Source organism: Budorcas taxicolor, chromosome 13, assembly GCF_023091745.1.
Source record: "Budorcas taxicolor isolate Tak-1 chromosome 13, Takin1.1, whole genome shotgun sequence".
In the NCBI taxonomy this organism is placed as follows: domain Eukaryota; kingdom Metazoa; phylum Chordata; class Mammalia; order Artiodactyla; family Bovidae; genus Budorcas; species Budorcas taxicolor.
In genome coordinates this window covers 33,541,403-33,566,397 of record NC_068922.1, presented here as the reverse complement: position 1 = coordinate 33,566,397, position 24,995 = coordinate 33,541,403, and the positions used below count along the sequence as shown (strand labels likewise).

Sequence of the window (24,995 nt, the reverse complement as noted above, 5' to 3'; positions counted from 1 at the left end):
TTTATTGAAATTTAAATTTCACATTGTGTATATTTATAATATGATATAATTATATAATTTTCTATATTTAAAGATTTTAAAACCTTTATATTTTTCTTTCTTAACATTTTATTATTTTAATTAAAACTCAAAAGTGAGAGGTAATGATCACCTGTGATTGTTAAAAATGCTTCTCTTTAGAAAAACTATATTTCATTATTTTTTATTCAAAGGTTGCACACAGCATAGAGATACGGAAATAGATGGGCAGACAGTTGAGATCACTGACACTCATTGTGTTCTACAATTTATAAAGGTCCTGCATTATTCTCTCTGTGTTTCTGATGTGGGAGCTGTGTAGTTTGAAATTAGCTCTGTGGATCCACCAAAGGATAGATCCACACACACAGGCTTGTGTGTTATCTGAGTTATGATAATTAATATAAGTGATTCTCACTACTTTCTCTCCACTAAGTGACTGTGAAGCAGAAAACAGTGAGAAGGCTTATTGGTCTTTTTTTCCATTTTCGGCAACAAAATACATTGCTCTTCTGGATTTTTCAAGTTTTATTCCACTTATTCAAAACACACTTCAGGGAAAATTCACAAGATAACAGTAAAATATATGCAGTCTCTGTGTTTTTGTTATATGGCTTATAGTCATCCATACTACAAAGGCAGCTTCTACTGGGGCACAGGAAGGAGTTTTACTAGAACCCTAGAAAGTGACAGATATTCACAAAGAGGACTTCAGGCTACAGTTGATTCAGATGGAATGAAACAGCTCAGAGTAAAAAGAACTTAAAGAAAACTATGAAGCATGCAAATAAATATTTAAACCATAATGTGGGGGTGTATGTTATATATATCTTAAAGCCAATTTTTGGAAAATTTTCAAGCCCCAAACACTCTTAAGTGTACATGTAAATATACAATCAGGAGTTAACCAGACAGCCTACAGCCAACAAAATTGATAATAATAAAGCTAAACTAGAGTATATTGTATTAAAAGGCAAGAATAGCATCACTGCAAACCCATGGCCACTGCAAAATACTGAAAAGGTACTAAAACCTCCTTTTAGAAATTAGTAGGAATTTCAGCTATCTATGAATGTCCAAGCACAGTGAGAGCTTTGCACTGAACCAGACCTTCCATGGCAGCCAGGTCTAGTGGACTACAGAATAAGGTAATCCTCAGGAAACATTAGCTGTGTTCATATTTTAGTTTAGGGCATTATAAATGCCTTTATATACCGTCTCAACTTTAAATGACTTCAGTTAAGGCTTTCAGGAGGCTACTAATAAGGAGCCCACTAATAAGGAGCCCTGGAAAGTAAAAACAAGACTAATAGCGTTTTGCATCATTTGTCAATAAGATCTCTCATTCAAGCGCACACACACCCACACACTTCCCTGGTGCCCATTGGTAAAGAACCTGCCTGACAATGCAGGGAACCTGGGTTTGATCCCTGATCCAGAAGATCTGACATGCTGCAGGGCAACTGAGCACATGAACCACAACTTCTGAACCTCCAGCCCCAGCTGCAGCTACTGAGCCCATGTGCCCTAGAGACCATGCTCCACAACAAGAGAAGTCCCAACAATGAGAAGCACTTGTGCCACAACTAGAGCGCAGTCCCCACTCACTGCAGCTGGAGAAGGCCCACGCACAGCAAAAAGACCCAGCGCAGCCCAAAATAAATAAAAGCATGAACACACACATCTGTATCTTACCTCAGTTAAACGCTTATTCTCACTGGGAAACGCTTTTCCAGCTGTGGACTGCTCTTTGAGAATCACACTCTTTACCTGTCACATAGGTTCACAATTTACCTTATTTGTGGTGTGACTGCAGTGGAAGGAATTCCTGTGTTTTCATAGCTACTTAAATGTAAGTTTTCCTTGGATTCAGCAATTCCACCCCTACCAATGTATCTGACAAATGTATTTAAGGAATGTCCAAAGATGTACTTATAAGAAAATGTATTACTACATTGTTTACAATGCTTAAACACTAGAAAAAAGCTAAATTTTGTCTACAGATGATTGGTTAGATTATGTCTGTACAGTGAAATGCTATGTAGCCATCCAGAGGAAAGTGAGAAAGCTCAATAGATCCTCACATAGAAAAGTTTCCAAGATATGTTACTACGTGGCCCAAAAACTACATGGCAAAACAGACCCCATATGTGTTTATTTAGATATGCATGCATACATTTTTATATATAGGGTTTATATTAAATAAAAGTGTATAAGGTGAGGTCTGTTACAATTAAATAGTATAAAGTATATAAAACAGGTGGTAGCAGGTAGTACTAGTGGTAAAGAATCCACCTGCTAATGTAGGACACAAGAGACGATGGTTCGATCCCTGGGTCAGGAAGATCCCTTGGAGGAGGACATGGCAACCCACTCCGATATTCTTACCTGCTGAATCCCATGGACAGAATCTGTGCCAGAGGAGCCTGGCAGGCTACAGTCTAGCATTGCAAGTGACTTAGCAGCAGCAGCATCGTATAAAATACTTAGTATCATGTCTGTGTGTGTGTAGTAGTCACTCAGTCGTGCCCAACTCTTTACGACCCCATGGATTGCAGCCCACCAGGCTCCTCCGTCCATGGGATTCTCCAGGCAAGGATACTGGAGTGGGGTGCCATTGCCTTCTCCAAGTACCATGTCTACCTAGTGCATAAATTGATTAATAAACCTTGCTGTTATTGTTACCTTGAAAGAATGGGTTGAGGAAGGAAAAATTGGGGGAGGGGGCTTTTACTAACTATACATGTTTTGTATTGTGAATTTTTTACAGTGACATTATTACTTTTACATTAAAACTCGAGAAAGAACTATTTACTCCGGGGAACGATCTGGGAAAATGTATTTATTCCAAAGTATTAAAGACACAAGACTTGATATTTTTCCTCAGATATGGAAGAGTTCCTAATGTGGGCAGAAGGGTACCTCTGGTACTGTTTTGGACAGAGGGGTCTTCCTCAGGTCTGTCAAAGGAGTTTTGGAGACTTTTGGTTATTAGTTCCTGCCTTGACATACACATCCCTACTTTTAGATTGTGTTTCTTCTTTAGTGTTCTTTTGGGTGTGTGTGTGTGTCTGTGTGTGTTTAATATGGGGAGGGGTATATATATATGCATGTCATTTAAGCATTTAGGTGATTATCTTCTTTCAAGAATGTTTGGAAATTTTAAGGGAAAAATGGAAAGAATAACTGAAAGCGATTATTGTTTGGCTACATGAACAAAGCTTATTTTTTTCCCCTTCAATTTTAGCAAGTAAGAATCACCCTGCAGATTGCTGAAAAGAGCTATTCCAGTGATTATATCCAATGAAGTTCTAAATAATTAATCCAATTAAAGTGACTATTACAAAGACTCGAGGAAAAATATTAACTGGACTTTATTGTTTGTTTTGGTTCTGTGAGCTGTGGTCATTCAGAATAATTATATATCTTTATAACGCTGGTGTTAAACTTTACTGAAGTTCATTGAAAAGGTAGAAAGGATGCCCGTTTGAAAACTGAACATTAGGTTTCTTTTTTCAGAATGACTCACATATAAACATCACTTACATATAAACATCACTTAAATCATGTCTGAATTATGTGTAAATTTGGTTATATTGGGTGATTCTTTCTAAAGTTGGTATGGGATTAATCGAAAATGCCTGGACCTAATTGACAAATTGAGAATACTGTTAAACTTGATGTTGCATTGCCGTTTTATTAGGGAAGATGAACTCTTCTCTTAAATTGTAGTACTTGAAAGATTTGAAGCCTTTATTCCATATAAGCAGTATCATATAACATAAGCTTGCTGTAACTGGAGAAGATGTTTGATGGAATGTTTAAGAATACAGAATATGGAGCCAGACTCCGGGGGTTCAAATCCCTGCCCTGCCACTTCCTAGATGGACAAGTGACCTTCCCTGTGTCTTGGTTCCCGCTTCTGTAAAATAGGGCTTTAAGGAGTAGGCAGTAGATAGATCCTGTTTATCAAGATCACATGAGTTAACTCTTTATAAAACACCTGTACATACAATTAAGTGTTCACTAAGCATGGCTACTATTATTTGCCTTTTTTGTATATCTAGTAAGTGCTGTATGTATGCATGTTATCAAATACATTAGTTGTTTACATTTTACCGTCTAAAATAAACTATTATTGAGTGACAATCTATTTTAAGCACTTCGTAAAATTTCTTTTTACTAAAGTGTAAAAACTGATTTTTATACTAGTTGGTTTTGATTGTTTGTTTCTTGTTTGTATTACAGTTACAAATTATAATACTGTGGTAGAAACAAACTCAGATTCAGACGATGAAGACAAACTCCACATTGTGGAAGAAGAAAGCATTACAGATGCAGCCGACTGTGAAGGCGGCGTGCCAGACGATGACCTGCCCTCAGACCAGACAGTGTTGCCCGGGAGCAGCGCGAGAGAAGGGAGCGCAAAGAGCTGCTGGGAGGACGATGGTGAGTTCAGTTTTTCTTGTAATATTCTACTCTCTGGGTTCTTTTTAAAAAGTGTATTAACTGAAATGATAAACTAGATGATAAGTTTGAAATGAACTACAGTTTATTTGTCTTGTTAATCCAGTGGTTCCCAACCTTTCTGGCACCAGGGACCGGCTTCATGGAAGAAATTTTTTATGGACCGATGTGTGTTGGGGGGTGGGTGTTTCTGGAGGATTCTCATAAGGAGTGCGCAACCTAGATCCTCACATGCACAATTCGCAGTAGGGTTCACACTCCTTTGAGAATCTAATGCCGCTGCTGATCTGACAGGAGGTGGAGCTCAGGCGGTAACACAGTGATGAGGAGCAGCTGTAAATACAGATGAAGCTTCACTCCTTTGCCTGCCGCTTACCTCCTGTGCAGCCTGGTTCCTAAAAGGCCACAGACCGGCTCCTTCTACGTACCGAAAAGTAATTTCTGAAATAGAATGATAGTTATTTCAACCATACTTGCATTTAGTATACTTATCTATATACATACTGATTTGTTAGTTTTTTATAAGCAGAATCAAGCTTTTCATACACTGTTGATATAGTTAAACCTATCTTTAATTTCATATCATGACCTCAAATGAAGAATCTGCTTTAGTTCAGTTCAGTTCAGTCGCTCAGTCATGTCTGACTCTTTGCAACCCCATGAATTGCAGCACACCAGGCCTCCCTGTCCATCACCAACTCCCAGAGTTTACCCAAATTCATGTCCCTTGAGTCGGTGATGCCATTCCAGCCATCTTATCCTCAGTCATCCCCTTCTCCTCCTGCCCCCAATCCCTCCCAGCTTCAGAGTCTTTTCCGATGAGTCAACTGTTCACATCAGGTGGCCAAAGAACTGGAGTTTCAGCTTTAGCATCATTCCTTCCAAAGAAATCCCAGGGCTGATCTCCTTCAGAATGGACTGGTTGGATCTTCTTGCAGTCCAAAGGACTCTCAAGAGTCTTCTCCAACACCACAGTTCAAAAGCATCAATTCTTCGGCGCCCAGCCTTCTTCACAGTCCAACTCTCACATCCATACATGACCACTGGAAAAACCATAGCCTTGACTAGACGGACCTTCATCGGCAACGTAATGTCTCTGCTTTTGAATATGCTATCTAGGTTGGTCATAACTTTCCTTCCAAGGAGTAAGCGTCTTTTAATTTCATGGCTGCAGTCACCATCTGCAGTGATTCTGGAGCCCCCCAAAATAAAGTCTGACACTGTTTCCACTGTTTCCCCATCTATTTCCCATGAAGTAATGGGACCAGATGCCATGATCTTCGTTTTCTGGATGTTGAGCTTTAAGCCAACTTCTTCACTCTCCTCTTTCACTTTCATCAAGAGGCTTTTTAGCTCCTCTTCACTTTCTGCCATAAGGGTGGTGTCATCTGCATATCTGAGGTTATTGATATTTCTCCTGGCAATCTTGATTCCAGCTTGTGTTTCTTCCAGTCCAGCGTTTCTCATGATGTACTCTGCATAGAAGTTAAATAAGCAGGGTGACAATATACAGCCTTGACGTACTCCTTTTCCTATTTGGAACCAGTCTGTTGTTCCATGTCCAGTTCTAACTGTTGCTTCCTAACCTGCATATAGGTTTCTCAAGAATCTGCTTAGAAACCAACAAATTATATTTTTGTATTCTTTTTGTTGTTGTTCAGTCACAAAGTCATGTCACACTTTGCGACCCCATGGACTTGCAGCATGCCAGGCTTCCCTGTCCTTCACTGTCTCCCAGAGTTTGCCCAGACTCATGTCCTTTGAGCTGGTGATGCCAATCTAACCATCTCGTCCTCTGTCATCCCCTTCTCCTGTCTTCAGTCTTTCCCAGCATCAGGGTCTTTTCCAATGAGTTGGCTCTTTGCATCAGGTGACCAAAATATTGGAGCATCAGCATCAGTCTTTCCAGTGAATATTCAGGGTTGAATTCCTCTATGATTGACTGGTTTGATCTCCTTGCTATTTAAGGGACTCTCAAGAGTCTTCTCCAGCACCACAGTTCAAAGGATCAATTTTTTGGTGCTCAGCCTTCTTTATGGTCCAACTCACATCCGTACATGACTACTGGAAAAACCATAACTTTGACTATGTGAACATTTGTTGGCAAAGTGATGTCTCTGCTTTTTAATGCACTGTCTAGATTTTGTCACAGCTTGTCTTCCAAGAAACAAGCATTTTTTTAATTTCATGGCTGCAGTCACCATCTACAGTGATTTTGGAACCCCAAAAATAGTCTTGTCACTGTTTCTGTTTTTTTCCCATCCTTTTGCCATAAAGCGATGGGACTAGATGTCGTGATCTTAGTGTTTTGAATGTGGAGTTTTAAGCCAGCTTTTTTACTTTCCTCTTTCACCTTCATCAAGAGGCTCTTTAGTTCCTCTTTCTTCCATCCATGTCTTCAAAAATAAATATCATATGAGATCATGCCTCCTAGGAACAATGTAAAAAATGGATATGAGTCCAGTTATATGACTTTTCTTTTACTGAACCCATCCTGAGTGCTAGTGATCAGTGTTTTATTTTTATTTTTATTCTTTAGTGCAGATACACACACACAGTACCTTTATATCATCTATTCTAGAACACATTCTCCAGAAGGAAGTTAGACATCTCTGACCTGTAGTTTCCAAAGGACCAATATGCAAATGGAATGACTTTGTCCACCTCTCCTAATCTCCACTGTCCCTCAAAGATCATGAGTCGGGATCAGGTCATTTATTTATTTTCAAAGATTTTTTTGTATTTTCTGAAAATAATTTTGTATGAGCCAGGAAACCCAAGTGTTTTTGTACCATGATCTCGCTATCCTGAGTTTTGAGTTTCTTTTGCTTCTTGAACCTCATACTTTCTGGAAGAGAAGATCACAGCTAATTCTCATGTTCCTGGTTGCCTGTGGGATTCAGATCCAGACTATGCCATATAGCAGACCAGAGCCCATGCAGCCCAACTTGACCATACCCTTCTAGACTTGATTTGAGAGCTTCAGTTCTTCAGTTTTTATCTTCCTGACACTTGGACCTTACATTGTCTAAACTCCTGTATTCAATCTGGGTTAGGTGATATTTCTCCTGATTTTATAAATATACTTTTGAAATCAGAGCAACCTGGAAGCTCCTTCTGAGTGGCACTTTGCTTATTTTATTTTCTTAAACTTTTCTTATGTAAAATATGAGTAGAGATTAAGGAGTTTTCTGGGCTGGCCCATGTATAAGGCATCTGGGAAGCAGTAAAATAAGATAATAACTTAATCCCTTATCAACTCTTTTTTAAAAAACTGTGAAGACCTCTGCTTCTAGGGGGATAAAATACATATCTTTCCATGTTTCTCGTGCTAAGTACAGCCAGAACCTCTGGATATTACATGTAAACAAACCCAAGAAGACTCTGGAAGGGGGAGAGAAGATGAGCAGATTTCCTAGGACCCAGGGAACAACACAGTCAGTAGTGAGTCCCTTGGGGATCAGAACCTCAACACTTGGTAAGAAGGCTGTGCACACCAGCTGCTCTAGTCCAGCCACAGGAAGACTGCAGCCCTGCAACGCATGCCCACCAGTGGGGATCCTAGCCTTTGGCATCCACTGAGCAGAGCACACACACACACCCTGCCATGGTAAGGTCAGAGACCAAGTAGGGAGATGGGCTTTGCTCCCCCTCTTAGCAGCAGTGACAATCGACATGGCCTGGAAACCACGTGGGAACCTGGCCTTCCACTCCCCCTCCCCACAGTGGTGACAGGCATCCTGCCCTCTCCTGCTGGGAAGCCTGGTGAGGACTCAAGGCTTCTACCCTGCACCAGCCATGATGTGAGTGGAAGCCATGTGGGGCAGTGATAAGGCACCCTCGTCCCCTCAGCCAGAGTGGAATCAGAAGAGCCTGGTAGGGGCCTAGATCCCACCTATAAAGAGCAGGCCCTCTTCCCCAGGCAGGAATAGAGACTGAGGGAGGAGCCCAGACCTGCCCTCCATGGCCTGGAATGAGACCCTGCACACCTTCCCACAGGAGATCCAGGGTCTCTGTCTGCTGACAGAGTGACTGAATGTCTCAGTGAAAGGGAAGTTGCTCAGTCATGTCCGACTCTTTGTGACCCCCTGGACTATAGCCTACCAGGCTCCTCAGTCCATGGAGTTTTCCAGGCCAGAGTACTGGAGTGGGTTGCCATTTCCTTCTCCAGGGGATCTTCCCAACCCAGGGATCGAACCTGGGTCTCCTGCATTACAGGCAGACACTTTACTGTCTGAGCCACGACGGAAGCCCCAAGTGTCATTCAAAACTCACTTATTGGAAAATTTCAACTGAAGTAGAAAAGACAGTCAACAAACACCAACACTGAGGTGACAAAGATGCTAGAATTGTCTGACACAGATCATCATGATAAAAGTGCTTCAGCTCCCAATCATGAGCGTGCTTCAAATGAAAAGATAATCTTCACAAAGAAAGAAAAATATAAGGAAGCACCAGATGGAAAATTTAGAACTGAAACATACAATGACTGAAATTCAGAGCCTCAGCACACAGACTCCATAGCTATGTGGGAGGACACAGGAGGAATCAGTGATGTGGCTGTGGGGACTGGAGCCTGCGTGAGCCCATGTGAACAACAGAGCCAGACTGCAGAATGGAGCTGAGCCCGAGCCACTCCTCCAGGTCCCGTGTGCCTGTCATCAAAATTCCACGAGAAGAAGATGAGCCTGAAAACTTATTCCAAGAAATAATGGCTGAAATTGTCCCAAATGCAGCAAAAAGACAGGATCCTGCATCCCAAACAGGATAAATCCAAGGAGACCCAGGTTACGGTGTATCATAAGCAAACTAAAGCCAAAGAAAGAATCCTGAAAGCAGAGAAGGGAAGTACATATACCTTTAGGGGGGAAACGGTTTAAGTGCCAAAAACTTCTCATAGGAAATCACGGGACCTCAAATGCTAAAGAAAAGAATTGTCTTGAACGTGGAAGTGGCTGCTCCTCATTCATTTGGAAGCGGAATACATGCTACATTAAAAAAGGAGTTCTCAGGGCTGCCAGCCTTATAGTACAAGTTGAGTAGTAGTGTATTTCTCCTGCATTAAAAAAAAAAATGTCAACCCTGGGATTCTGTATCCTGAGAAGAGATCTTTCAAAGATGACGAAATCTAATGAAGGAATACGGAAAGGGTTTGTCCCCAGCAACCTTCCCTAAACGAGTGTCTGAAAGCAGCCTCTGAATAAAAAGGAAATGACAGAAAAGAAATCTTGGGCTATCAGGAAGGAGCAGAGCACAATGATGAGAGTGAACATACGGCCACATGCAATAGATGGCCTTTTTCCCAGGTTTTCTCAGTTATGTGTGATGACCAAGTGGAGACCATGAGTAGGGGTCGATAAAATGAATGAAATGGAACCAATGTCAATACTTTCTAATTTGTATTGTGTATAAGCTCCCTCAAGTTACAGTTCTAAATCTTATGATCAATTTGATACCAAGTCATAGGGTATTAAGAATTGCACATTAATTCCTACCTGAACATAACTGTTGGTTCATCTGAGCCACAGTTATTCAGTGTGCATTGCTTAGAGAACATGCTACGAAGATAGTGAAAACTAATTAAAACTCCTCTAAGAAATAAGCCCTCAGTTTGAAGATACATTCCTTTCATAAATAAACCATAAAGTGCTAGTTCTGGGCTTTACCTCACCTAGTTAAATAAGTAAATAAGGTTTATGTGTGCCACACCGTGTTCAAAACAATCTTGCCTGACCAGTAGAACAAGCCAGTAAACATAAAACCGTTCCTCTGGTAAACAATGGGAATTTAAAATTTCATCTGCGAAAAGATGCACAGCCGATTTGCAGCTCTGCCCAGGGATGCAAGGCAGCCCAGACTTTTTGCTGGACTATTAGTTCAGAATCCTCTGTAAATTAATTTAACTTCATGAATATCCAGGTTAGTAACTTTTAATGGTTCATTCAGCCAGTTACAATTAACCGGCCTTTAATCATGCATTCCACTGAAAGTTTATATAATGAGGCCTCAGATCCAGAGCACTTCTACCCTTGAATTGTTTTATGACTCCTCAGGATGGTCCTTGTGGCTGAATTTGAAAAATTATCTGTCACATTGGACCTGGTTGACCATACCAGCCTGCTCCCAGAGCAGAAACAGCACCTGAGTTACGACCAGGGGAGCTGGCACCGAGGGGCAGATGGTCCCCTGAGCCTCTGTTCTATCGGGAGGAGACGTGGCTCCACGGCTGCTCCGTGTTCTTTACTTTTTGGTGCATCCTATTAATCAACCACTACCCAAGGTAAAACAAACAAAAAACCAAAGAAGGAAAGCTACAGGAGCCACACTGTCTATGCCAATTGGTTTCCTTAAAGATTAAGAAAAGGGGGAACGATAAAGAAAGCAAGCAGTGACATTCAGCTGTGGCAGAGATCAGCACGTGAAACTGGTACAGATTTACAACCAGAGTACAAATCGTCAGTCTTAAGTGTACTGGAAAATATTATATGCTATCAGAATGTTAATTATGCCTTCAATGCCTTTTAAAATCTTACCTGTGAATGAAGTCTCAAGTTAGGATCAAGTTCTTAGAAGGATTAAAGAGAAACAGTATTTTCATTATAAAACTAAATAAACTAAGACATGTTCACATCTAAGGATGAGATTTCTAGATTCATTAAGTCCTGTTGTCTTAAAAGACGTATAAACTTCCGGGTTTTTTTGGTAGGAAAGAGTGTAACTTGGCAGTGTTCCAGCATATCATGCTTATCTGACAAGAGCTTCTTGTGGTTCAGCCAAAAACTTGCATGCTTGTGTCAGTTAAACGTTTTTAAATATGTTTGCCCTTTCAGGACACCTGTCTTATAGACCTTTTATTCTTTTAGCTTTTAAAAATTACATGAAACTGATCCAGTGGTATACAATATCATTTAATAGACCGGTTATTTCTTAATGCCTTAAAATGATCCCAAGTACCAGTGACTTAACCATTTTTCTGACTTGAAAATTTTTTACCTCTATAGAAATGCACATGTTGACAAAAATGCCAAGTCAATGAAAACTTCTTTAAGATAAAAACATATAAAAGTCTGATCTTACAGTTATAGCAATAAAGCTTTTTTGAATACAAGTTATAATGGCAGCTTAGACAGTAAAGAATCCACCTGCAATGCTGGAGACCTGGGTTTGATCCCCGGGTCAGGAAGATCTCCTGCAGAAGGGAATGGCAACCCACTTCAGTATTCTTGCCTGGAGAATTCCATGAACAGGGGAGCTTGGTGGACCACAGTCCATGTGGTCGCAAAGAGTTGGACACCATTAAGCAACTAACAGTATAATAAAATACAATAAATAATCTATGCAAAGAATGCCTCCATCGGTATTGAACCAAATTATCCTCATCTCAAGATTTAGCCTGACCTACCCTTTGGAACCTTTTTCAACCAAAGGTGGTGTGTGATGTGGAAAAGCTCACCATGTGGCTTCTCGTCTTCTTTGTACTGCTGTGTCCCCTGAGTGTCACTTTTGCATCTATAAAATGAAAAAACTGGGCCAGATGACCGCAGAGGTCTTTTTTTAGCTCTGCTCATAACGGGATCCAACTCCATTTGCACTAAATGTGCAACACTAACATTTGAGTGACTCTAAATGCCTAAGCATTATGAGGTGGCACAGGGGGAGGAGTCTGGGCTCGGCCTACAGTGGGAATCTCAGCTGTGCCCACTGCCCTCCTGAAAAACTCCCAGCCAATCAGACGTGTGCCTGGATGGAGAGCAGTGTGTACAGCTCCTGTGTCGTTAGCTCTACAGCACATGTTCCAAGTATTGATTTCCAAGTTACTTAGGTTCTTGGCTTCCCCACCCCCTTCAGTGTGTTATGTAATTCATTTGTAATACAGCTAGGTTCCCTTGCTAATGTCTATATTTCATTTTGTATTCTGTCTTCTGGGTGATTTATTTGGGGGAGGGGTGGATTGTCCTGGCCGTAAAGGTGCAGAAAGACACACTCAGAAAAGTGTCACACACCCATCCCTGTCCCCGTTTTCCCTAATAAAAATGCTACTCACAGAAGAATGCATAATTTTGAAACTACTTTATGTGTATAGTGTACTCTGAAATTGAACAAGTAAGTAAATATTTTGAGGATAAGGAGACCCAGGTTTCTCACTGTCAGCAGGAAGTTACACACAAGGGGAGGAAAGGAGGCTGGGATAAACCCTGTGGTGTCTGATTGGATTCAGAGGTATTAGCGTGACCTTATGGTTCTTAATGTCTATGAAGGCAAATAAAAAAGTACACACGCCTACGTGCAGCTGTTAGTGCACATACGTGTCTCCCAGCTCTGTCTGCTGAGAAGGCAGGGCGGCAGTGACAGACACTAGCAGTAAGCATATCCAGTGCCCAAATCTGTAGAATGACTGTAGCAAGGCTCCTTGCAGAAATGACTGACTGATTCTGGAACCAAGGGAGAGAAAATGTAAGATAAGCCTGGAACATGAGTAAGAAAGTGCTAAAAAAAAATTTGTGAAGGCATATCAAGAGACACAAGAGCTAACTTGAAGGAACTCCCCATGGCCAAATCTAGAACAATTTTGGCAGCAAAATAAATGATAGTACTGGATTATAATCTAGGAAATGAAATAAATATCAATGCATCCACATGGATATAAATACTTAAATACATGGAGGAGAAGGGAAAGCTCTTCCTTATAGTATAATTCTAGTTGTAAATTAAGAAGTAATCAGGGGAGTGGAAAATCGCCATTAGGCAAACACTTTGGTAATTGTTGTGGGCAAGAGCCGTCAATGGTTGCTAAAGTTAGTGGGTGCCGGTAACATGAGAAAAAAGATACGTGCATAATCTCCAAGTATTTCCCCACTAGATAATTATAAAGAAAGGAATAATAACTGGTGTAAAGAAACCTGACAGACAGCATCTTAACCAGATGATGAAGGTTCCTCAGGTCATGCTGACACCATGCCTTGACTATTATAAATAATGCTTCAGTGGACATAGGAGTACAGATATTTCTTGAGATAGTAGTTTCTTTTCCTTCAGATATATACTCAGAAGTAGGATTTCTGGATCACATGGTAGTTCTGTTTTTAATTTTCTTGGGGAACCTCCATACTATTTTTCATAGTAGCTGCACCAGGTTACATTCCAAACAGTGCACCAAGGGTTCCCTTTTCTCCACATCACCAACACCTTGTCTGTTTGATGACAGCCATTCTAACAGGTGTGAAGTGGTATCTCATTATGGTTTTGATTTGCATTTCCCTGATGATAAGTGATTTTGAACACCTTCTCATGTGTGTTTCTTTGCCGTTTCTATGTCTTCTCTGAAAAAAAGAAGGAACAGTCTATTCAGGCCCTTTGTGTGTGTGCTCAGTCACTAAGTCATGCCTGACTCTGCAACCCCATGAATGGTAGCCTTCCAGGCTCTTCTGTCCATGGGATTTCCAAGGCAGGAATGCTGAAGTGGGTTGCCATCTCCTCCTCCAGGGAATTTTCCCGACCCAGGGATCAAACCCACGTCTCCCACATTGGCAGGTGGATTCTTTACCACTGAACCACCAGGGAAGCTCATTCAGGTCCTTTGCCCATTTTTAAATCATTACTTGCTTTTTTACTATCAAGTTGTACAAGTTCCCTGTGCATGTTGGATATTAACCCCTTTCACTTGTATGCTTTGCAGATGCTTTTTTCTGCTGCACAGATTGTCTTTTCATTTTGTTGATCATTTCTTTTGCTGTGCAGAAGCTTTTTTAGTTTGATGTATGCCTTTATTTTTTATTTTTTTAACTTGTGCTTTGGTGTCATATCTAGAAAATCACTGCCACAATCAATGTCAGGGAGTTTTTTCCCCTGTGTTTTCGTCCAGGATTTTTATGGTTTCATGTCTCACATTGAAGTCTTTAACCTGTTTCGAGTTAATGTTTGATAGTGATATGAGATAGGAGTCTAGCTTCATTCTTCTACATGTGACTGTCCAGTTTTTCCAGCACCATCAATTGAAGAGACCACCTTTTGCCTACTGAGCTTTCTTGGCTCCCTTGTCAAGTATTAGTTGACTTTAGTATATACATGGGTTTATTTCTGGGCCTTTGATTCTTTTCCATTAGTCTGTGTGTTTTCAATGCCAGTACCACATGTTTTTATTACTATAGTTTTATAGTATAGTTTGAAATCAGGAAGTGTGATACCTGCAGCTTTGTTCTTATTACTCAAGATTGTTTTGGCTATTCAGGATCTTTTGTAATTTCACATAAATTTTAGCATTTATCATTTATTTTCTGTTTCTGTAAAAAATGCTATTGGAATTTAGATGGGCGTTGCATTGAATCTACAAATAGCTCTGGGTAGTATGGATATTTAACAGTATTAATTCTTCTAGTTCATGAACACAAGATATCTTTCCACTTATTTGTGTTTTCAATTTCTTTCATCAGTGTTTTACAGCTTTTTAAGGAAATTGTGTTTTAATTTATTTTTTAATTGGAGGAAAATTGCCTCACAGCATTTAGTGCTTTTATTTCCTTGGTTAAATTTATTCATAAGTATTTTGATAGTTTTGATGCTATTGTAAACGAGATTTCATTTATTTCTTTATTTCTGTTTCATATGGTTTTGGTATATAGAAATGCAACTGATTTTTGAATGTTGTGGTTTTTTTTTTAATCTGTACAGGTATTCTTTGATTTCTTATATTAGCATTTTATAGTTTCAAAATGCAGATCATCAACATGTTTTGAGAGACTTAAACCTCTTTCTTTCATTTTTGAAGGGAAAAACTATTGTGAATATTTTATTTTTAAGTTTCCATTTGTTCATTCTCATTAGGGTTACACAGTTGGGCAATATGATTGAGTTTTGTGTGTTGCCCTTGTATCCTGCAGACTTGCTAGTTCTAAACATTCTTTGGAGATTCTTAAGATTTCTATGTAGACAGTCTTCTCTTCAAATTGGGGTAGTTTTTCTTCCTTTTTAGTCTGTATACCATTTATTTCTTTTTATTAGAAAATGCCAGGAGTGGTGAGAGTGGACATTTTCCAAATCTTAGAAGGAAAGTATATGGTCTTTTGCTTTAAAGTATAATGTTAACTGTGGGTTTATTGTAGATGTTCTTTATGATACTATTCTCATTTCTAGTTTGTTGAGAGTTTTCATCATGAATAGATGTCAGATTTTTTCAATGCTTTTTCTGTGTCAGTTGATATGATCATGTGGTTTTGCTTCTTCAGCCTGTTAACACAGTGAAATGCATTAATGGACTTTCCAATATTGAAAGCTTTAGATTATCTGGAAAGCCCCTCTGAGTCATTGTGTTTTCATATATTGCTGAATATGATTTGGTAATTTTTTGTTGAGTTTTGTGCCAGTGTTCATGAGAGATACTGGTCTATAGGTTGGTTGGTTGGTTTTTTGTAATATTGTAACATGGTTTTGGTATCAAGGTAATATGGGCCTCATAAAATTAATAGGAAAGTCTTCCTTTCTCTTCTGTTTTCTTAAAAATACTATTTAAATTTAGTGCTGTTCAGTAAATGTCTGGTAAAACGTAAAGTGGAAACCATGTGGACCTAGAATTTTCTATTATTTGGAGGAGAAGATTTTAAACTACAAATTAAAATTTTAAAACAATTATAGGAATATTCAGATTAGCCATTTGATCTTGGATGACTTGCAGTAGTTTCTAGTTTTTGAGGATATAGTCCACTTAAAAGTTTTCAAATTCATGTCTGTTAAGAGATGTTAACCTTACAAGACTGCTTTAAGGAAAATAGCTCACAATTACATAGCACTTACTGAGTGTCTGGTGCAATGCTAAGCACATACTGTAGTGATTTTATCTTCACAACTACCCTAACTACTGTTATTATCCTCCAAATTTATATTTTATAAACTGATTATGAACTGCCTCACAGATTTCATAATGGACATATAAAATTTTTCATTTAAGTGTAATTACAAACAACCTAATTTCTGGCACATTAAAAATGACATTTTAAAACACCATTCATCTGTGAAATTCATAGCAATTTAATACCTTCATTTAATACTTCCATTTTAAAAAAACATGAATACGCTCTTCTTTAAGAGTCAGAAATGTATATCTTAATGTTTACTTCTTGAACTCATAGCCCTTTTAATATCTTCTGGCTCTGCAGTGATCCCCTTTTCATTCCTGATATTAGAAATTTATAGCTTCCCTCATTTTTTGTCAGTCTTTCTTAATGTCTGTCATTGTTTTTGGTCTTTTCAAAGAACCTTTTATCATTTTCTCTATTTTTTTTCACTTTTATTGATTTCTATTCTTAATACTTCTTTCGGAGTTTATTTTTCTCCTCTTCTCCCACTGTTTACCATGGCAGCACAGAGTTTTGATTTGAGTCCTTATTTTATAACATAGGCATTTAATAATGTAAATTGCCCTTTAAGCAGTGTTTCTGATACATTCCACAAATGTTGATATTTTGGTTTTCATTTTTCTCTTTGACCCATGGATTCCTTAGAAGTGTGTTAATTTCCAAAGTGTTTAGAAACTTTTTCCCCTTTCTCCTACATATCTAGTTTATATTCATTATGCTAAGAAAACATACTAGGCTGGCCAAAAAGTATGTTGTTTTGGCCAACTCAGTACTTTAAATTATATTTAATTTGTTAAGTTTTGTTGTATGCTCCTGGATGTGATCTGTCTTCCTGAATCTTTTTATGTGCTTTTAAAAGGGACCAGGTTGAATGTTCTATAAATGTCAGTTGGTTCTAGTGGTTGTTAATGGTGCCTGGTTCTTTATATTGTTGCTGACTTTTTCTCTGCTTGTTCTGTCAGTTAATGTGAGGGAGGAGTATCGAAGCCTCCAGTTACAATCATAGATCTGCCTTCTGTTCTCTCCGTCTCCTGATTTGAAGCTTTGCTAGTTTCACACTTATTTAAGAGGGTTATATCTTCTTGGTGGATGGATTTATCATTATAATGTTCCTCTATATCTCTGGTAATTTTATTAGCTCTAAAGTCTACTTTAATGTTAAAATAATCACCCTATTTTCTTTTCATTAATGTTTGCATGGTATATCTTTTCCTATCCTTTTACTTTTAACATACCTATATCATTATATTTGAAATGACTTATTTGTAGAGAGCTATAGATGGAGCTTGGTTTTTAAAATCTCTGTCTCTTAATTGGCTTGTTTAGACCATTTATATTTAATATAACTTTGGGTTTTTGGATTTAGGTTTATAATTGTATTTGTTTTTCATGTTTTTCATTTTTCTATTCTTTTCCTGTCTTTTTTGGACCATTTAAATATGGTTTACTATTCCATTTTCACTTATTTATTTCATGTTTGACTGTATCTCTTTATTGATTTTTTAAGTAGTTACTCTATGGATTTGAATGTTACATACTTTTCACAGTCTACTTAGAATCAATATTTTACTACCCCAAGTGAAGTACAGAAACCTTGCACCCACGTGGATGCCGTTGCCCTCCTTCCTTTATATTGTAGTCATATATGTACTTGTCATTTCTTATATTCTCCTTCATTCCTGACATTTCAAGTTTCCCTCTAATACCATTTCCCCTTCTTTCTGAAGATCTTCCTGTAGCAATTCTTTTAGATAAGGTCTCCTGGCAATGAACTCTGCTGCTGCTGCTAAGTCACTTCAGTCGTGTCCGACTCTGTGTGAGCCCATAGATGGCAGCCCACCAGGCTCCCCCATCCCTGGGATTCTCCAGGCAAGAACAGTGGAGTGGGCTGCCATTTCCTTCTCCAAGGCATGAAAGTGAAAAGTGAAAGGGAAGTTGCTCAGTCGTGTCCAACTCTTCGCAACCCCATGGACTGCAGCCTACCAGGCTCCTCCATCCATGGGATTTTCCAGGCAAGAGTACTGGAGTGGGGTGCCATCACCTTCTCTGAACTCTGCTAGCTCTCTTTTATCTACGAATATCTTTCTTTTACCTCCAGTTCTGAAGTATGTTTTCACTGAATGTAAAATTTAGGTTTGAGAGACTTTTATTATCTTTAGCACTTCAAAACATTCCACTTCCTTATGGAATCCTAAATTTTTTTTTTAATATAAATTTATTTTAATTAGAGGTTAATTACTTTACAATATTGTATTGGTTTTGCTGTACGTCAACATGAATCCGCCACAGGTATACACGTGTTCCCCATCCTGAACCCGCCTCCCTCCTTCCTCCCCGTACCATCCCTCTGGGTTGTCTCAGTGCACCAGCCCCGAGCATCCTGTATCATGCTTTGAACCTGGGCTGGTGATTCGTTTCATATATGATATTATATATGTTTCAATGCCATTCTCCCAAATCATCCCACCCTCGCCCTCTCCCACAGAGTCCAAAAGACTGTTCTATATATCTGTGTCTCTTTTGCTGTCTCGCATACAGGGTGATCGTTACCATCTTTCTAAATTCCATATATATGTGTTAGTGTATTGTATTGGAGTTTTTCTTTCTGGCTTACTTCACTCTGTATAATAGGCTCCAGTTTCATTCACCTCATTAAAACTGATTCAAATGTATTCTTTTTAATGGCTCAGTAATACTCCATTGTGTATATGTACCACAGCTTTCTTATCCATTCATCTGCTGATGGACATCTAAGTTGTTTCCATGTCCTGGCTATTATAAACAGTGCTGAGATGAACATTGGGGTACACATGTCTCTTTCAATTCTGGTTTCCTCAGTGTGTATGCCCAGCAGTGGGATTGCTGGGTCATAAGGCAGTTCTATTTCCAGTTTTTGAAGGAATCTCCACACTGTTCTCCATAGTGGCTGTACTAGTTTGCATTCCCACCAACACTGTAAGAGGGTTCCCTTTTCTCCACACCCTCTCCAGACTATTGTTTCAGTCATTGTTCCCTTATATTACATTTTCTCTTATTCTTTTCAAGTTTTTTTTTTCAATTTTCAGAGTTAGTTTGATGATATGAGCCTACGTTTGGAGGGCTTTACCCTGCTTGAGATTCAGTTAACCTCTGAACCTGTTCATTTGTGAGTGAAGTGAGTGAGTGAAGTCGCTCAGTCGTGTCTGACTCTTTGTGACCCCATGGACTGTAGCCTATCAGGCTCCTCCGCCCATGGGATTTTCCAGGCAAGAGTGCTGGAGTGGATTGCCATTTCCTTCTCCAGGGGATCTTCCCAACCCAGGAATCAAACCTGGGTCTCCCGCATTGCAGGCAGATGCTTTGCCTTGTCTTCTGTTAAATTTGGGAAGCTTTTAGACATTATTTTTTCAAAAATTTTTTTCTATATCGTTCTCTTCTCTTTCTGTGACTTCAGTGACATGAAAGATACTTCTTATTATCCTGTACATCTAATACTCTCTTAGTCATTTACTCTGCTTTTCAGATTAGAAAATTTTCATTAATCTGTCATCAAGTTCACTAATCTTTCCTCTTTCATCTCTATTTTACTATTGAGCATATCAAGTGGGTTTAAAATTTTTTGTTATTGTATTCTTCTAAAGTTTTCTTTTGATTCTTTTTTATAGTTTCTATTTGCTGATGCAAGTTTGCTGAGACCTTCCTTCTACTCTTTTCAAGAGTGTTCACCCTTAACTTCTTAGAGAACCTTTATAAAAGCTGTCCTGTAATTTCAACACCTGTGTTATCTCAGTGTTGCCACATTTTCCCATTGAAGCTGTGGTCTTCTTGGTTCTTTGCATGCCAAGTAATTTTGGATTGTATCCTGGACACTTTTGAGTATTATCTTATGAGACCCTTGCTGTTATTTAAATCCTGTGGAGAACTTTTGTGCTTCTGGTTTAGCAGGCAATAATTCAGTGTATCAGGCTGTAAGTTCCAACCAGCTTTTTGTGGGTTGTGGTCCCAATGTAAGTTCCCTTTTCAAGCCTTTGCAGTGCTTTTCAGATCTGTACCATGCAGAGTAATGATCTTATCCCACGCTTCAGTTCTCAGAGTCTGTGATCAGATCCACATGAGGGAAACTTGGGATGCACCCAGGAGTCCACAGACAGCTCTGTGCAGGTGCTTCCCCATGCTCCTCCCTCTCAGTGGTCTCCTCAGTATTTCCAGTTCCTCAGGACTCTCCTGTTCAGTCTTCTGTCCAAAATCCTGGGACTTTACTGCAGTACCTTATGCATACTTCCTGCAGCTGTGACTGTGAGAAGAGCTGCAGGAAGACAGGCAGAGGGAGTTCAGTGGACACACGTACCACCCTCTTCAGGCTCTGCTCCTTCAGCTGGAGGAGAAGGTGCCCCCCCCTTGGCTTTTAGGTACCTGGGGGCCCCTGCTTTCACCATGGTCTCTCCCACTATGGGATGACCTAGGGGCTGGGACCCAAAATGAAAGATGGAAAAATGCATATTTCTCCCTTTCCTGCTCCCTAAGCCTAAACTGGAGGGCTTTTCTAGCATACTTCTTCCATGCTTCAGTGTCCACATCCAGCTTTTGAACCACCCTGAACCCCGGCTGCGGTGGGAGGAATCACTTCCAGCTCAGTGGCCCCCTCTTCTTCCTCTGCCTGCTCTGGTTCACCTTCCGGAGTCTTCACACTGCCCCTCCATGCGTTCTCCCAGGTGTTGTAGCTACGTCTGGTGGGACATACAGGTAGCCTATCTCCATGTTCACCAAAGCTGACTTTAGGCATGTTTTTTGTTTACCATTGCCTACATTGACAGGTTTTCCTGGAGGTTGTGAATTATATTTATTGGGAGGTTGATGGACAATTATACCAAAAATAGATTGATACACATGTAGAACCTAATGGATATAAGAAGGAAAGATGGAGCTGTCTGGAAACATTCTGAAAAAGTATACAGTGAAACAAACATTTCATCCTTAATCAAAGTTTGAATACTTTATGTTTGAATTCAGGAATTTCTCAATGTTTGCTTTTTGGACAGTGTTACTGTAATAGGTTTCTCTCCTGTAACGGGGACAGTGGGGTGGGGCTAACAGAGAGCAGGGTCAGCTAAGACTTACAAACTGAGCTTCAAAGAAGTCAGGTTAGTAGCAGTTACTCAGATGAATGGGTAACAGCGTTCTAGCAGAGAACACAGCTCTAAGAAAAGGCAGGTCTAAATGTGCTTGGTGTGTGTGTCATCGAGAAAAAGACAGGAGCAGAAAAGGAGAATCTGACTCCCTTAGCCAGTCATTGTGCCTTCTTAGCCATTGCTTCAAAATATCCCCACAGAAATATGTGTAATTGTTAGAAACGCCTTGATATTAATTTCAGAAATGCAGGTTTTAGAATTTAGAACATGTGTTAAATTATCAGTCCTGTACTTTGAATTATCTTATCTCACCATTGGTAGTGAGCATCTACGTCTCTAATTAAAATCAACTGCATCTGTCATACTTGTTTTTACTTACTAGGAATTTCATTCTTCAGCAAAATGAACAGGTGCTACTACTTTGATCTAAATGTGTGCTATTTGCCTTTGACTTTTTTAAAGTAAACTTTCAATTTTGAGATAATTAGATTCACAATTCATAGTTTTAAATTTACAAATAATACAGGGAGTCTGTGCACCTTTTACCCAGTTTCAAATGGTAACATCTTGTAGACCTGTAGTACAGTACTGTAACCAGGATATTAGTGTTGATACAGGTGAGACGCAGAGCATCCGTGACCACAGGGCTCCCCACTTGCCTCCAAACAATCCGTCCTCTCCTCCTTTCCCCTCCTCCCCATCCTTAACCTTGGCAACCACTAAGCTAGTCTCCATTTCTGTAATTTTGTCATTTCGTTAATGTAATATAAGTGCAATAATGCAGTATGCAGTAACCTTTGGGTTGGCTTTTTTCACTCTCCATAATCTTTTGGTGACTCATGGAAGTTGTATGTATCAATAGTTTGTTCCTTTTTATTGCTGAAATAGCCTTTCATGACTTACTTCAGCTATCTTTTGCCATTCTTTGAAAAACTGAAGTCTTGTTACTCTGGAGTTTGTCTTTTAGATACTTGCTTTGGTGTTTAGACTAAAAGCCAAACCCTCAGGAGCACTCTGGTCTTCCTTCCTAAGTTGCACCTAGATTGGTCAGTCATAATATGTTGACATTATAAAGTCTTAATAAGAGAAAAAAAACTTAGGTACAAGTAGATTTAGTTACTTTATTCCTCTTATATTTCTTAAAACTAGAAGTAAGGTCAACACAGCAGGGAGAATGCTGCTTGAGAAATATTTAGAACAGCCCCTGTTCCAAGATGCCCTTGTGCTGGTCCCTGGATGGAGCGGGGAGGGACTACCGCAGGCAGTGATTTTTGGCGAGAGGAGGGTACCCACCTGACGGCCCAGCACAAGCACCATTTCTGTTTCATTAGTTGACATGATTTTAGTTGTTGAACAAAAATTCCGCCCCCGATAAAGAGGGGATGATTGGAGCCTTCCAGGTTTCAAACTGTGGTAAATAAGCATGGGACCAGATTCTGACATGTTACATTCTCATGTAAGTAGCCTAGATTTCACTCCTGCAGAAGGAATAATTTAATTGAATTGCAAACAGTGTTTAAGTGGAGTGAAGTCACTCAGTTGTATCTGACTCTTTGTGATCCCATGGACTGTAGCCTACCAGGCTCCTCTGTCCATGGAATTCTCCAGGCAAGAATACTGGAGTGGGTTGCCATTGCTTTAATTGCAAGCAGTAAAGTTAATAAGGTCCAAAATATCATTTTAAACTTTAAAATCAGTGATACCATGGGCTTTCCTGGTGGTCCAGTGTTTAAGACTCTGCGCTTCCACTGCAGTGGGCATGGGTGCAGTCCTTGGTCGGGGAAAGTTCCACATGCCACATGGTACTGAAGAAAAAAAAAATAGAAACAAAAACTCCAAAATAAATAACTAAAATCAGTGTTACCTTCCACCTTAGCGAGTCATAGCTCTGCCTGCTTCGGTTTTCATGTGAGGAAAAACAGCGAACACACATATGCAATAAAAAATATATTACTATCATAATTACCCACTTGGCACACTGTTTATTATTTTAGGTTAAGTAGATGCTTTGGAGGAAGAGGAAAAAAAATAAACATTGGAGACTTTCAGATGCTTAGCAAATACCAGTGTTTATCATACAGTATTGTTAACACTTGACCAGGGATTTTTAAATTGTCATTTTGCTGATAGCAAATATAAAATGAGAATTCTTCAGCAGAAGTTAATCTCATCATTATCCACTTCAGACAGTGTTTTTTATGCTGATCTAAAGAGGTTTATGCATATTTTAACTATCACATAATGATCATCTTTAAGTAGTAACATAAAAGTTAATGAGTATAGAAAATCTGCCAAATAAATCCACCCAGTAATCCAAGACACTTATAGAAATACATGCTTTAACGTGAGCACAGATTTTACTTGATTAGTGCTGTATTTCTCAATTCAGTTATCAAACTTAAGGAAAATCTGAATCAAGATTTTTGATTGACATATTCAATGGGATTTGATTGGAGTGCAGATAACTACACAGTGTTTTAGTGGGACTTTGTAACCAGTCTTCTGATCATAATTACATTATATACTCTGAAAGCAGTTTTTAACTTCTAGTCTTTTGTATGTACACAGGTTCTTAATAAACTACTCAATGAATAAAATGTACCTAAATATATAAAGTTTACTTTCTGCTCGCCTAAATAATGTGCATATTGACTCTGATCTTATCAGCTCATTACAAATATATAGGTGTCAGAGGTGGGTAATGTGTGTTAGTTGCTCAGTCGTGTCTGACTCTCTGTGACCCTGTGGACTGTAGCTCTTCAGGCTCCTCCGTCCATGGGATTCTGCAGGCAAGAATACTGGAGTGGGTTGCCATTCCCTTCCCCAGGGGATCTTCCCGACCCAGGGATTGAACCCATGTCTCCCGTGTTACAAGCAGATTCTTTACCATCTGAGCCCCAGAGAAGGTGGATAATAGACATCGAAAATATTTATTGGCATATAAGAAATGAATCGCCAGTCCAGGTTCGATGCAGGATACAGGATGCTTGGGGCTGGTGCACTGGGATGACCCAGAGGGATGGTACAGGGAGGGAGGTGGGAGGGGGGTTCAGGATGGGGAACGTGTGTGCACCCGTGGCAGATTCATGTTGATGTATGGCAAAACCAATACAACATTGTAAAGTAGCCTCCAATTAAAATAAATAAATTTAAATTTAAAAAAATAAAATATTTATTGGTACCACTATTATCATTTAATACTGCTTACTAGTAGTTAGAATCATGAAGAGAGTGAAAGAAAAGGTATAGTCCTTAGCTGTTTGCTCTGGGCACACTGCAGGTTGTCAGGGACTCTGTCTATAGTGAGATAAGCCAGGGTGGAGGAGAGACCGGGTTTTAGAGCCATTCACACCTGCTTTCATATTCCACTTCCACCGCCCAGTAGCTGTGTGTCTGTTGGCAGGTTCTGTAACCTCTTCAAGCCTCATGTTTTGGTGGGATTTTTTAATTTATAAAGAGATGGTTTATGAAGGTTAAAGGAAATGAGTTGATAAAGCACCTAGCACGGTGCCCAGCACGTAGCAATCTGTGCTTCAGGAAAGAGATGGAAAAG

The 24,995-nt window shown here is 39.5% G+C and overlaps 1 protein-coding gene and 1 non-coding gene across 4 annotated transcripts in view; both read left to right on the top strand.

Moving 5' to 3' along the window:
• Positions 1–24,995, top strand: part of ZEB1 (zinc finger E-box binding homeobox 1) — a 199,584-nt gene that overhangs the window by 141,682 nt on the left and 32,907 nt on the right. For all 3 annotated transcript variants that reach the window (XM_052650770.1, XM_052650771.1, XM_052650769.1), the window contains exon 2: positions 4,267–4,467. In XM_052650770.1, coding sequence (XP_052506730.1) covers positions 4,267–4,467 — 201 coding nt within the window. The remainder of the gene's footprint in view (positions 1–4,266; positions 4,468–24,995) is intronic.
• LOC128058944 (small nucleolar RNA U109) lies at positions 9,425–9,549 on the top strand. The gene has a single exon (XR_008200543.1). It is a non-coding gene; the product is annotated as a small nucleolar RNA U109 (small nucleolar RNA).